At 45.2% G+C, this 14949-nt stretch overlaps 1 protein-coding gene across 1 annotated transcript in view; it reads left to right on the top strand.

Moving 5' to 3' along the window:
• The first annotated feature begins 14643 nt into the window (after positions 1-14643).
• The window catches only part of GRIA1 (glutamate ionotropic receptor AMPA type subunit 1), a 311205-nt gene continuing 310899 nt past the window's right edge, over positions 14644-14949 (top strand). Inside the window, exon 1 of the mRNA XM_003782253.2 lies at positions 14644-14725. Coding sequence (XP_003782301.1) covers positions 14644-14725 — 82 coding nt within the window. The remainder of the gene's footprint in view (positions 14726-14949) is intronic.

The raw sequence follows: 14949 nt of genomic DNA, 5'->3' as shown, positions 1-14949 counted from the left end.
TGGAGACAGAATCTCACTCTGTCACCTTGGGTAGTGTGCCACGGTGTCATAGCTCACAGCAACCTCAAACTCCTGAGCTCAAGCAATCCTCTTGCCTCAGCCTCCCAAGTAGCTGGGACTACAGATGCCCACCACAATGCTTGGCTACTTTTTCTATTTTTAGTAGAGATAGGGTTTTGCTCTTGTTTAGGCTGGTCTTGAACTCCTGAGCTCAAGGATCCCACCTGCCTCAGCCTCCCAGAGTGGAGCCTAGCCTTGACTTTACATTCTGAATTCCCAAACTAACTTGCTCATAGCCAAATCACCACAAAAATGTACTGCAGGAAACTGAGCTTAGCATATCTAAAGGATTACTCATTTCTCTTGGCAGCCCCTTCCCACAACAGCATGCATACCCGTGCCCACACCCACACACTCACAACCTTTGCTGTTTTCCAAAATTCTAACCTTGGGTATTGTTCCCATATTCCACTGTATCAGGCCCAAAACATTGGCATGGAATTCTGTGCTCTTCTTCTCTAACTCTACACATCCAGTAAATAGAAAATGATTGCCAATTCTACTTGACTCAAGTCTAATCTCCTAACTCCTTTCCTTATATTAAAAAAATAACATGTGCATAATAAAAAAAATTTCAAACACATAACAAAATTCTGGAAACATTATAACAAATATTTCTGCTGCATCAGATTCAGAGATTTTCCTTCCTTTAATAAATAAAATGTTATGATTACTGCTGTAAGAATACTCTGCCATCCCCTTCCTTTCCCCTCTCTAAAATCATCGCCAATCTTAAACTAATTTATATTTTTTGTGTGCAATGCAATTAAATAAATGTAAAAGCAAGAAACTTATCAAGCTTGAAAATAAAAACGTGTACTTAATATGCTACTTGTTTCAGAAATGAATGGTACTAATATGATTATAGTATGAAGATGTACTTGTGGGTATGGAAGGTGATAGAGAAGTTGTATAAACACTAAATTGTTTGACATTTCTCTCTTACTTCCTCTTCTGGTTCCCTAATTCTGGAATTCATCTTCGTTAACTGTAATTGCATTGACTTCCTAACTGGTTCCTGTTCACGTTTCTGGGATTATCTCTCTAAACACAGCACAGACCTCATCACTTCTGCTCAAGAACCTTGGATTTCTTCCTTTAGGTTTGCCCTCTATAATCTGGCCACAGTCTATCCTTTTGGAGTATCTCCCTCTAAAGTGGGGTTCTCAATCTTGGCTCTATGATATTTGGGGCCAGTTAAGTCTTTACTGCGGGTAGCTGTGTGTCGTAGAGTGTAACAGAGCATCCTCCTTGCCCTGCCAGTAGTGAACCTTCTCCACCTCAAGTTGTGATAATCAAGAATGTAGCCAGATGATTCGCCAAATATCCCTAGGAAGCAAAATCACACAAACACAAACACGCACACAGCACTACTCGCAAGCCACCGTTTGAAATCATAACTCTCACGACATTATTAACCACCCCCCCCCACGCACACACAATATCTATCTTAGATTCAGGTTATAAGGAAATGCTTGCTATTCCTTAAATCTCCTCTGTGTGATTAGTATTAGGGCTGAGATTGAATCTCAGAATGCTGGTTTTGCCTTGCATGAAAGTTACATTTGAGTGGAAGCTCGAGTTAAAGTTCAGGAAAATAAAACCATTGACCACAGTGGAAAGAATACACATGCCCACCAGGAGAGAACAGTTTAAATACTTCCTTCCTAGACATTCCCTGGAAGAGGGTGGTGAAACTCAGGGAGAGGCAAGACTAGAGATTGTGAGGCAGAGAGAAAGAAGACTCTCTGAGGGTTCGAGGCATCAATAACAACAGCTAACATTTGCATATTTGCTATGTGCCAGACACTCTGTTACAGTGCTAAATCTCAAGACAAATTTCTAAGGTCTGTAGGATTGCCATTGCCCTTTAACAGGCAAAAAAAAACTATAGTACTAAGAAATTAAATAATTTTTCCAAAGGTCCCATAGTTTGCTCAGGAGCAGAGCTGGGATTCAAACACAAGGACTTTATCTCTGCAGTCTGAGATCTTATCCTTTACCTCAAACTCTTCTGTTATGAAGACGTGTGTTCCGGAAACCCAGTTTCTAAGCCTACGGTAAAAGAGGTCTTAGCCTAGATGGACATTTCTGCTACCGGTTACAGGGCATTCAGGACCAGTTCTTTCCCCTGTTCACAAGCTTGCATGGGTTAAGCAAGACACAAATACATTTAGATGCTAAGCTGTGGAAGGTTTTGGTGCTCTGTTAAGAATGTCCTTAGGTAACCTTGAATGTCCAGTCCCCCCTCTGCTCACAGGCCCTGGATGAAAAGCTTCTGTAAGGCTCCAAATGTTCCCCCTTTAAATCTTTACAATGTTTTCCTAGCCTGGCCTAGGATCTTCCCATCCCCTCACTGGAGCATTGAGGCTATACTCAGATGTGTCCACATCCTCCCTAAATTTCTTCTTATATATTTCTCAGTAGTAAAAACAAGATAGAAACTGTCTTTTTTGTCTTAAATGTCCAGATTAGTGCTGGCCCAAATAAGAAACTAATAAATCATGGCTAACTGTAAATGGGTATTGAAGGTCAACTGTTTACAGCTCTATATAAGCAGCTTTTTATTTAATGCTCACAATAGCCCCCGAGGTATTATTATCCCCATTTTATGGGATGGGAAAAGGAGGCTCAGGAGCTAAAGTACCTTGTTCAAGGTCACATGGTAAATAAGTCTTGAAGCTAGTCTGCAAATGCAAGCAGTCTGACTCCAGAGACCACACGAAATTAGTTGGGTAAAAGGTTAATAATCTGGAGGGTTGCCTTTTAGCAAGCTTGGATTTGTCACTAGGCTAATATCAGGGCTGTCTCTATAGTGGACAAGAAATCCTTGTGAAATAATGCCCTACTCCAGACGTCCCAGCAGAAGTCACAAGACTCTTCCCCATTCTTTCCTCCAGTTTCTCTCCATTTCTTATTTCGAAGTTCTGGTTCCCAATGAACCCACTTCTTCCAGTTGTTCCAGCTTCATTTCCAGGGCTTGCCTCTCATTGTCTGCACTAGAACATGTGGCTGGCAGGTCCTGCTGACAGTAAAATCTTTTGCTCAGTTCTCAGCTCTACCCCACTCCCAGGTTCTCTGTCTTTCCCTGGAATGGTCACCTGAGGGTTCCTCCAGGACCCCAGCATTTCAGTTTTCCATGCCGGACAGATTTTGTACCTAACAAAAGCAGGCGCTCATTGTGTAGGGTGGTTCTCATAAAGAGAAGAGTCTAGAAACACATGGGAAAGTGGCCAGTTTAAAGAGGGCATGCAAAAGCTGGACCTGCAGCAAAGGGACCAGCAAATGCTAGCACTGCACCCATCCGAGGCTGGGAATCCTGTGAGTCAGTCACCCGCCCCACCCTACTCTGTAGTGCCCACTATCCTGCAGGTCAGGAGTGCGGGAGGAGAGGAGCTGCCGTCCTGGACTCCTCACACTGGGCAGATGTTCTGCGCCCAAGCTGCAGCTTTGGACTCTGTGGGCTGCTTCCACCTCTGCCACCCGTTGTTAGTGGACATCCAGGTGGGATACGTGGAAACTGCAGCAGGAGTGGCTGCTGCCACAACTGCGTTCTTCTAGTGGTTTTTTTTTTTTTTTTTTTTGAGACAGAGTCTCACTATGTCACCCTCAGTAGACTGCTATGGCATCGCAGCTCATAGCAACCTCAAATGCTTGGGCTTAAGCAATTCTCTTGCCTCAGCCTCCCAAGTAGCTGGGACTACAGATTGCCAGCTCCAGTGTATGTGGCTGTTGCCCTAGCTGCTAAAATACACGTGAGGAGCCTCTAGTGGCATTTTGAAGAGTAAATAGATCAGGCCTCTGATGCCCCTTTGAGACAGGTGTGGAGATGCCCCCCGATCAACCTGCTTGTCTTAGTCTTCCTGTTACTCTTGTCTGGGACATCAGAATGGAAAAAGTCCTTCTTTCTTGCTCCGGTCAGTGCAGACGATCTTATAGCAGGGGTGACTGCACTTCCCCAGTCAGTTTCTTGAGGCTCTCATTTTCCAGAACACTCCTCCTGGACCAAGTTGTGCTGCTTCCTCTGTGAAGTCAGAGCCTCTAGAGATGAGCCATCTGCCACTGGGTTCCTCTTGGGAGAGGAAGCTTCCACACTTTGAGAAGCCAAAGTTGAGTCAGACAGGAAGCCCCCTGGGATGGCAGAGTGGGAGTGGCTGCTCAGCAGTAGAAGGGGAAAGGAAGCTGTTTCTACTGGAGGTCGGGAGCTAGAACCCACAGACAGAGGGTGTACTCCTTGGCAGAGGGTCGCCTGACACTGCAGAGTGAAAGCATCTCCAGGTATGCTATGTCCCTCCCCAAGCCTACCTTTCCACGAAAGCTTTCCAACCAAATTGTGGTGAAGGTACAGAGCTCCCTGAGCTCCATTTTAGATGTTGTCATGGCAATGGCCTGGGTGTCTGCCATCCAGGAGGAGGTAGATGCCCTTGCCTCTCAAGATGTGTGTCCTGACAAAAAACTGTTGCAGGTGGCTGGTGCGTATCTATGTCAGAAGGAGTATAGAAATCTCTAGGGCTGCCCTTCAGACTCTGCCTCTCAAGTCGGTTTCTGTTTTGATTTCTCACTTCTGCCCTTGGTTAGGGCATCCTGATACCCGAGGAGTAGTCCTATTTCAGGGTTTCCATATGGTGGTGATAGGCAGTAGGACTCACTCATTCTGGGGAGCCCCTCTGGCCCTGGGGACTTATGCTAACAGAGCAGCCTGACTGCGACTGCTGGCCAGGGGTGAAGACTGTCAATGTCATCTTGCTCTGGCTCCAGAGTTGATGCTGGAAAAGTACATTCTCACATGGACCTTCCACGGCAGGTCTGGGCATGTGTGCTTTGCACTGACGGAAGACAGCCATTGCTGGGTGTTCCAGATGCCTTCCGCCCTGGTGAAACACTTCTGTGCCTATTCCGTCCCCCCAGAGTCACAGGCCAGGTTATATTGCTCTTACTAGCTGTTGTACCTTCTAGTGACCCCTCCTTCCCCATCCAAAGAAGTCTTATACTTTAAATAATCTGCCAGTGATTTGAAGTCTCACTGTTTGAATTCAGGGAGCATATTTTCTTACATTCAGGTAAACAATGCTATAAACAAATAATGGGTTAGTTTTGCAGGATCAAATTTCATAAATGAGTAGTGGTTAGCTTTCCAGGTGAGTCCACCACAGCCAGGTTGATGTTATTATAATCAAAATGCTATACTTTTGCTATAAAAAATGACAAAGACAGTATTGTAGGATTAGGGGTTTAAAACAATATTTACAAAATGATATACAGTTCATGAAATTCTTGACATTATTGGCCCTGCCTGAAAGCCTTGTCTCAAGGGTCAGAAGGAGGAAGCAGTGCCTCCCATCTGATGGCAAGGGCGGGGGAAAGGTGGTGAGGAGAGACTGCAGACCCTCCCAAGAGCACGGACCACCATGGGAAGCAGAAACTGGCAGGGTTAAGTAATGGAAATGATCTCCCTGAAGACCAGTTTGACTACTTATTACTTGTGTAACTTTGGGTAGTGTTTTATCTTCCTTAGTCTCATCATTTGCTAAATAAAGGAGAGTTGATAAGACAGTTTCTATGGGGTTTGCTAGGTACGTAACACATAATGCTTCTAGCTGAGTTCCCTTGTACATGGAGTCAAGTGGTGAATGGCTTCAAAGGCTAAAAGACCAAAGTATGCCTCACCTGCAAAAAGGGAGTTGCCAAATGTGTATAAAGTATTTAGCATGTGATGGCCAGCAGTAGCTGCCATTAATAATATTATTATGCTACCTTCTGGATTTCCCTAAGGAGACTGATTCCCTTCTGCCATGCCTACATTCTGTTCTACCCACCAGACAGCCAAGATGCTATTGCTACTTGACTTATGGAATAGTGGGGCAGGGTGGCAAGGTCAAGGCAGGCAGGTATTGCATCAGATCTCTAAGGATATGAGTCTGCCACAGAAGTAATTGGGATGGAAGGAGGATGGGAGTGGTGAATGGGGAATTCGGGGAGTGCTTTAGCCAACGGATAACAAGAAGGAATAAACAGAGACGGGAAGAGAAGAATTCAAGGTGGAGTGAAGAAGAGGGGAGGTAAGCCTCATTTAGAAATCTGTATGAAGCATATTCTCACTCTTATGTGGGAGCTTTATAAAAGGGTGGCTCTCACAGACATAGAGAATAGAACGAGAGATACCAGAGACTTGAAAGGGAGATAATTATGGGTTCAAGCAGTCAGGTAGAACAAATAAATTCTAGTGTTTGACAGCAGACTGTTTGACAGGTGACTATTCTTAGCAATAACATTCTGTATATTTCAAAGTAACTAGAAGAGAGGACTTGAAATGATACCCACACATACAAATTATGAAGACTCAAGGTGATGGATTAACCAGTTTTAATTTAAATTAACTCCAAATAGCCTGGCCCGATCGTGGCACAGTCTATGCATGTAATAAATACTCATATGTACACCATAAATATGTAAAATACTATATATATATCAATAAAAGAGAAAAAAATTAAAATCTGTGTTAAGGACATCGGGGAAATTCACACAAACTCTTGCCTCTATTCTCACCTAAGATTTTTCTCCACCAGTCAAACTATCAGGTAATATATATCCTAACCATTTGGCCTTCCCTGTCTGTTACACTGAAATATTATCTCAGAAATCTTCAGTGGAAAACTTACTGCGTGAGCTATGGAACGGTGGGCAGATTCCACTCTTGGGGGACTCTATACGCCTCTTCTAAAAGGTCTGCCTCACTCAGACCTCTTCTCCTGTGTTTCTGTATGAGCTGTAGTTTTTGTAGTAGTACTTTAACCGCTGCATGTGAGCTTTGTGTCAGGTCTCACTGTGACAGGACACAAACAAGGCCACTCTCATGCCGTCAAGCTCTAGCTCAGGTTTCAAGTCTGCGATCTGCAGAGATCTCACTGTGTGACCCAGGGCAAATGAATTAACCTTTCTGAGGTCCTGTTCCATGTACCAACTGGAGGTGTTGGACTCTGTGATCTCAAAATCTCTTACCAACTTCGACATCCAACCTGCTTCTCTTCCACATAAGAAATGTTCTGCCCCTAGCTTTTTGTTTTGTCTTCCGTGTGATTTTTTTCTCCCTTAGAATAATAAAAGAGAGGCCAGAGGTTAGGTAAGCATCAAAATTTCATACTAAGAGTATGGCAGTCTATTAGAAACATTGATGGTTTGAATATCCTGAGAACTGATTAAATCTTCCTTTGGTCATGAGGGTGAGTGGAGACCACAGTAAGAGCTCTCATTGTTGTTCTGCCTGTGTCACAGAAGGCTGCCAGATGAGGGGAGAGAAACACTGGTTGGTCCTCTCTTTCTGAAGTGCAGTGAAGACAAGTGCATTCTTTGAAGCAAACCCCAGTCTTGTGTGTGCTTTCTAAATGGTTTCTCCGAGTCCCTTCCTGAAAATAGTATGACTGAGCCACCATAGAGTGGGGTTTCAGTATGAGGACTCTGGCTAGGTCATGTGTCCTGAGATAAGGGGCCATATATTTCTCAAAGTATCAAGGGCCTGCCCAATGCAAATCAGCCAAATCAATGAGTATGTCCCTTGAAACAATACAGGATAGTAATCAGAAGAATCAGCCTTGGAAACCAAGCAGATCTAAGTTGAAATCCCAGCCCTGTCTCTAAAAAGCTGTATAAGCTTAAGCAAGTAACATAACCTCCCCAACACTTGCTTTCCCTCTTGCAAATGGAGTAGTAAGTGTTTGTACTTCATAAGGTTGCTGTGAATATCACATGAAATGAGGCAGCTAGGTAGCCTGGCACTGTGCCTGGCCCATGTAAGTGCTGAGAAAAATTAGCTCTCCGATATTATAGGCATTATTTCTGCTGCTATGGGGCTGAAAATCATGGGGAAAGGACCACACTAAAAGCCAATTAAAATCAGTGAGTGAAAAGTAACACAGATGCTTAGAGAGGTCAAAATAAGGCAAAATGGGAATTGAATTGTGTCTTAAACAACTAGAATGTGGCAAAGAATAGTAAAGGTAATTCCAGGAAAGATAAGGATAATTATTCTTCCTTTAAGTGAGTATTTAGTGAGAATTTACTATGTGTTAGGTGCTGTTCTAGGTACTGGAAAGAACAAGATACATTCTAGGAATAGGTCAAATGATAACTAAATAGATAATATTATTAGGTAGTGTCAAATGCTGCAAAAAAAATAATAAAGCATAAAGTAAGAGAAACAAAAAATATGGCAAGAGGTGGGGTGCTTTTTTCCGACACAGTAAGAGACTTCTGAGCAGAGCCTGAGTGAGAGAAGCAACAGGGTGGATCCTGTAGGCTGAGCTCTCTTGGCAGAAAACGAGCAAGTGCAAAGGTCTTAGATGAGATGGTATTTACCAGAGAACAGCAAGCAGGCCCAGGTGACTTGGAATGATGCTCAGGGGAGAGAGGGCATAGGAACTGGGTTGAAGAGGCAGCCAGATGCCAGGTTTCAGATTTTATGCTAAGTAGGATATGAAGCTCTGGGATATTCTAGAGCTGGGGATTGACAACATCTGACTTCTGTTTTTAAAAATTTCATTCTGGTTGGTAAAGAGAACAAATTATGTTGTGGCAGTGAAAGGGAGGATGACAGAGGAGTAGGAAAAAGGACTTGATAACAATCGTCATGTGTCAGAAGAGAGATGAGAGTAGAATGAATGACCTGGAGAGGAAGGGGCGTGGAAAGTGGTTGGAGTCTATCTTTTTAAAGTGCATCCCATGGAATTTTATCATGGGTTGGATATGGGGTCTTAGCTTGACAACTGCGGCAATGAAGGTGCCATGTGGGGAGATGGTGGAAGTGAAAGAGGAGAGGCTAGAGGCAATAGAATCAAAAGTTTGTATATTCCTGATGGGCAGATGTTTTCAGGGTAGAGATCGTGACCTCCGCTTAACGGAAGACTGGCAAACCGACCTAAGGGAGAAGCTTTCAGAAGTGGATTGGAACCACATGGAAGACCTCCAAGGCCAGGACCACTCTAGAATCCAACCGCTAGGCATTCATGGGCTCCCCTGGGCCTCCACTCATAGCATATTGCTAACGCTCCTTCCAGCCCTGGGAGGTGCAGCCTTTCGTTACATTACTACTGCTTCCTGGACAAAGACACCAAGACAAAGGGGTTAAAGGCTTATGTAAACCCCTGGTGAGACTGCAATGATGGTTGAGCTCTCTTGTTTCTTAGACTGGGGCCTGTGTGTTGGGCTGCAGGGCCCTTCTGCAGAGCTGCTGGAAGCACTGTATCATGCACACCTTTCCTTGCAAGCATTGCCCAGGTGGCCTTTTTGAAGGCATCACCGGCTTAGAGAAACAGTCAGTGCCTCTGATTCCTCCCAGTAATGATGGTGCTTTGTGGGAGCATCCCCCTGGAATAGACTTTTTTTTTTTTTCAGGCATTGATCCTGCCCTGGGGTGTTTTCCAGAACTTGCACTACTCCCTAATTACCCAGTAATGCTGAGGGCTTATGAAAATGCTGTCATTTGTGTGAGAGGGGGAGGGAAGACTGAAGGAAGAAGAAAAAAAAAAAGGATAGAAAATGCTGTTAAGCTTGGCAGAACTCCAGGGTTGGGTAATTACATTCTTTGGGGTGTATTCTCGCCATACACACTGTCTGTGGAGTATTTTAGGAGCTTTCTGTATGAATTGTGCTAGAAAACATGAGAAGTATTATCATTATTATTTTTTAAACATCTTTAAAAATGGGGCCTTTCAAAAGCCACAGAGGCACCCTCTCTCTGATTGCATTTTCACCAATTTGTTAGCTGTCAGCGATCTGTTCTCAGATCATAAATTTGATGGTTTTTTCCCCCTTGAATTGCTTTGCACTAGAAGCCTAAAATGTTCAAGCCAAAGAAACCTTGGTATGACACCCACATTTTGCAGATGGAGACATGAGCCCAGACCAGGGAGGGAAGAGACCTACCAAGGCCGCTGCCTCAGGTAGTTGGAGGTGCAGGAGAGCAGCCCCCAGACCCGATCCCTGTCCTTTTTTTCCCTCTGCTGTCAGTTGGAGTCACAAAGCTCCAGAGCCAGGATGGTCTGCAACCATTACCTCACCTAATCTTGTCATTCTACAGATGAGCAAACAGGCTCAGAGAGGTAATGGGATTGACCCGCACATTCATTCTAAATGGGTGTTTGGCCTTGTCCCCTAATTTCTGCCAGCATTCTGTGGCCTGTGGGCCAGATCAAGCCCAGAGACAAGCACTATTCTTACCCTCTTTCTCAATTTTCTTGACTCGGCAACGACGGTACACCAAATTAAAAAAAAATCATACGTCTGCTTTTTCTTGAAAAAAAGATCTGAGAATCTGGTCATGGTGGGCTTACCTTTCCTGATGGCAACAGTCTGTCACCACACACAGGAGTGCCTGTACCCCTTTGAAAGGAGACAGACTTTCTCGTTTTCTGTGTCCTCACTGCTCTTTCCCCAGATCAGCTCACTTCATTCATTCCCCTGCTTGGCTCAAGGAAGCATTTGGAGTTGAAATCCCTGCTTAACACCGTTCTCCTTGATTTGCAGTGTGAAACCAAAGCCAAAATGAGTAAATCTTAGATAATTTTGGCTACAGGGTAATAGGACTGAAAGTGTGCCAAAGATATGCGCTGGGATAGGTCATAATTAATCTGAGGAGTAGGTGCCATATGGTCTCTGAAGTACAATTTAAACATTTGGAACCTCCCCCCCAGCCCCCAGACACCCCCAATCCCATTGACTGCCTTTACTAGACGCTCATCCTTCTGGACCCTAGGGAGCACCTATCTTATACTATCACACTTTAAATGTTAAAGGTATTGAAAGAAGAGAAATCTAATCTTTCTCCAATGTAATATACTGTAAGGGATGATGGGACAGGTGCTGAGCTCCTGGTGGGCCAGTTGCTATGTCCCCTTAAGGAAGGATGTCTGGCCTCTGTGCTACTTGCATTTTGAACCAGATAATTCTTTGTCGTGGGGTAGTTGTCCTGTGCATTGCATCACATTTGGCAGCACCCCTAGCTTCTATTCATGAGATTCCAGTATCTCTTCCCCAGTTAGGAAAACCAAAAAATCCCTCTGGAGGTTGCCAAATACCTGCAGGGAGAGAAAACAGCTGCTCATTGAGAATGATTGTCCTAAGCTAACCATCTAGCCACTCTGAGCCTCACTTAACCTGTATAATAAACTCTAATTTCTGTCCTTCCGAAGTGGTAGGGGGCACAAGATGAGATGAGGCCTGTACGATATGGTGAAACTACAGCGTGTCACATATCAAGCAACAGACCTATAGAGAGTCGTGTCTTCCAAGCCAGATTTGGGCACAGCAAATAGGACTGGGGACTCGAAGGAGAGACAACGTGGTGCACCAGGATAGGTGATGCAGGGACACAAAGCTGTTTGGTAAGTCCTTCTAAGCTTTGAGGGTGAGGAAATGAGGAAACCACCTTCCACCAGCTGTCAAGTTTTTTTCTTATGCACATACCTGCTATGGTAATTGTCACACAAAAATATCTCATGGTTTGCGATTGTCTGCCAGGAATTCTGTGGGTTCCAAATCCTGACCCTGACTTCCTCCAGGTTCCATGCCCACCCCACCCCCCAGCCTCTCACCCCCACCAATTGCACACACAGGTTCCGGGCTCCCCGGGCCCACACGTCCTCTCCTGTCTCTGGCCCTTGCTGGTGCTCTTTCTTTGGTTCTGCCTGCAATCTCTTCCTTCACAGCCCAGCTCTTTCGAAGCCTCGCTGGATCCCACAGACAGACACACTGGCTGCTTCCCCCACGGTTGTGTTTATGTCTCCCCTAGTGCACTTGTCATAGCCTGCTTGGAGTGACAACAGTCTGGGTTCATCAGTCTTCCATTTCTGCCATATTCACCTGCCTTGAGGTGGAGACTGTGTCTGATTCTTTTCCAGAACCCAGCACCTGGCACCCTGCTGGATACAGAATAGGTCCCCCACAAACAGTTGAAGAGAATTTTGAAAGAAATGGAATAAACAGTTGAATCTAGGTAGTTTGACCTAGATGCCTAAGCTTGAAATATAGAAGTTTTATATTTATTGTATCAGTAAAGAACTATGTATTCAATAGGCCAAGTGACATTGAAGAACTATGTATTTAATAGGCCAAGGGACACTGTTGACCGTACTTGAGCAGTGCAGCAGCATAGAGCTGTTTTAGGAAGATCTGTTTGACTATATGATTTATAATTATCATAACATATGCATTTCTTCGACTCCTTTAAAAGTCCCCTCTCCCCAAAGTATGCAAAAGAATTCTTACTATCACAGGTGGGCATTGAGGTTTTGCTAATTAATCCTTACCCCGGTCTTTGAAATCTTTCTCTGAAAGCTGACGGAGAAGTATGAAGCCTTTAGTGACAGCCTAATTATTATTATTACCGGGCACAAAGCTCAGAGAATTTAAAAGATCCCCAGGTACCATTCAAAATAGTAAGAGAAAAAAATGCAAATGGAAGTATTATATGCTAGAATTATTAAAGCACAAACTCTTAATGTTGCAGAAACCTTAGGAGTGATCTTTTCTGATTCTGTTCACCCATCTTTTTAAGTTGATATGTACACTACCTCCAGCACATCTCTGCCCACTTGTTACTGCTGTGGGAGCTTGAGGGTGAAGAGCCTGGGCCTTGTGGTAGACTTTTCTGTGTTTCAATCCCAATCTCTTCCTTGTTAGCAGTGCAAACACAGGTACATTTTTAGTTCTCATTTTCTTTATCTATAAAATGGATATGAGGTTACCTACTATAGGGGTTACTGGACAAATAAATGGCACATGTGCTTAGCAGGGTACCTGGCCCATGAAAAATGGTGAATAAACATTAGTTTTAAAAATTACTTGAGCAAATTAATTTATGTGGAAGTACTTAGGGAATCACAAAGCATAAGGCATCTGACTTCCAAGTTGTTTCTAGTTTAGGGGCTGGTTCCCTTGAACATGATCAGACTTTTTTTTGCAAATTCTAGCCCTTGCAACTGCTGTACAAATGTGTGTGTGTGTGTGATACGCAGTTCTGGTGAGGGAAATGAAGAGGTTCTGCATAAAACGGCCTGTTCAAGTGGCAAAGGAAACTCAGGTTCAAAGTGTATTCTTTTCTCTTTCCAAGATAGACTTGACTTTTCCTGGATTATTCTTTGGTAGGTAGGAGTTTCGGCCAGGGCAGTAGTCAACTGGTAAAGGTCAGGGCACTCAAGTTTGTGGGTTAGACTATACATCTCAGCAGGTCTGCTCTTTATGATTTAATCCCAGGCGCCTTGACTGATTTCCACCTTACAGGGTTGGGGTGAGGACAGACACAGATAACACTGTAAAGTTGCCTTATAGAGTAAAGGGCTCCGGGGCTGTGAGAGAGTGCTGCTTTGTAACCCACACCGTTTCCCTGAACACAGTTGTTCTCGCTACAGGTTATTTCAGCAGAAGCCCAGATTCAGGAGAGCCTGTGGAGCTCCAGCTTACGCTGGACATGACCAGCATCCAGAGATAACTGAAAGAAGCCTGAATCCTCTCACTAGAAACCCTGCAAAATGACTCATGTAATTGCTCTGTGTAAGGATCCTTAGTCTTTATTGTACACCCACAGGATTTCTGATGCTATAGACTCCTGTGGAATGCAGGGAATGGGCAGGGCATTTTAAATGCCCAGGATGTAAATGGGACCACCAATTCCACTTGTAAAGATGGACAGGGACTGCCAAATACCAGGTGGTCAGGACACCTGCCAATCATCCCAGATCCTCCATTGTCTGTCTTTATCTATTGTTCCTTCCGTTCGGAGGGAGGAAGCTTTTTTCCTTTAAATTTCCTAGGAGGGATTTCTAGGGTCTTCCCCTCAGGAATTAGTTGTAAGAATAATTGGGCCAGTGAAGTGCAGGAAATATATCCAGCGCAGCCCCGTGCGCTCCTAGAAAAAGTGACCTAGATCAAGCATCTAGCTGATGGATTGAGGACTATCCTGGGGACCCCCTGCCACCTACTGACTTCCAGCTGATCCCACATTCCCAGCTGCTTCTTAGGCCAGGGTGGGGGAGGGGGCAGGGAGAGCTCGGGCAGGCGGGGGAGGCGGCGGGGGCTGCCGGGTGGCCCCTTTTGAGACCCCAGCGTGTCTTCCCCCACCCACTCACACCCCTCCGCACCCTCAGAAAGGAGGCTAAGGTGAGGACGGGAGGCGGGCGGGGTAGGTAGGGGAGGCCGGCGGTGGAACTCCGAGCCGCTCCGTGGGTATTAGCAGAGCTCGCTGCCTGTGTGAGCGTGAGGGGGAGAGCGAGAGTGCAAGGGAGGGAGCGAGAGGCAGGCTGCGCGAGGAGGAGAGGAGAGGGGGAGCCAGCGCTCCAGCTCGCATGAGGACGGGCTTCTCTTCCCGTGCTCAGTTAATCTGGCTGTCAGTTGGTGTTAACGCTGCAGTTTAAGTGCTCGGATTCCAAGGGAAACAGACAAACCTCACAGAGGGAAGGAAGGAAGCAAGCGAGGAAGGAAGGAACGGCAGGAGGAAAAGAACAGGCAGAGCAGCGAGAGGAATAAAGGGAAGGGGGGGAAACACCAAATCTATGATTGGACCTGGGCTTCTTTTTCGCCAATGCAAAAAGGAATATGCAGCACATTTTTGCCTTCTTCTGCACCGGTTTCCTAGGCGCGGTAGTAGGGGCCAATTTCCCCAACAACATCCAGATCGGTGAGTGAGGGGGCCACCTGGGGAGGGACTTTCTGGGTCTGGCCAGGATTTTTGTTGGGGGAGGAAGTGGGCTTGTGTCCCCACTCCCCGGTACTGACTGTTCTGCTTGGTTGTCTAAAGCTATGCTGCCGAGCTGGGGGGAAGTCTTGGGCTGTATCCAGGGGAGGGGGCTGCTCCCGATCTGATGAGGGGTAGAGGGGAAGTGCTCTCTCTCTCTCTCTCTC

This window comes from Otolemur garnettii, unplaced genomic scaffold (assembly GCF_000181295.1).
Source record: "Otolemur garnettii isolate 467f Iridium unplaced genomic scaffold, OtoGar3 scaffold00003, whole genome shotgun sequence".
Classification (NCBI taxonomy): domain Eukaryota; kingdom Metazoa; phylum Chordata; class Mammalia; order Primates; family Galagidae; genus Otolemur; species Otolemur garnettii.
Note: the sequence above shows the minus strand (reverse complement) of the source record. Positions and strands in the feature narration are given on the sequence as shown.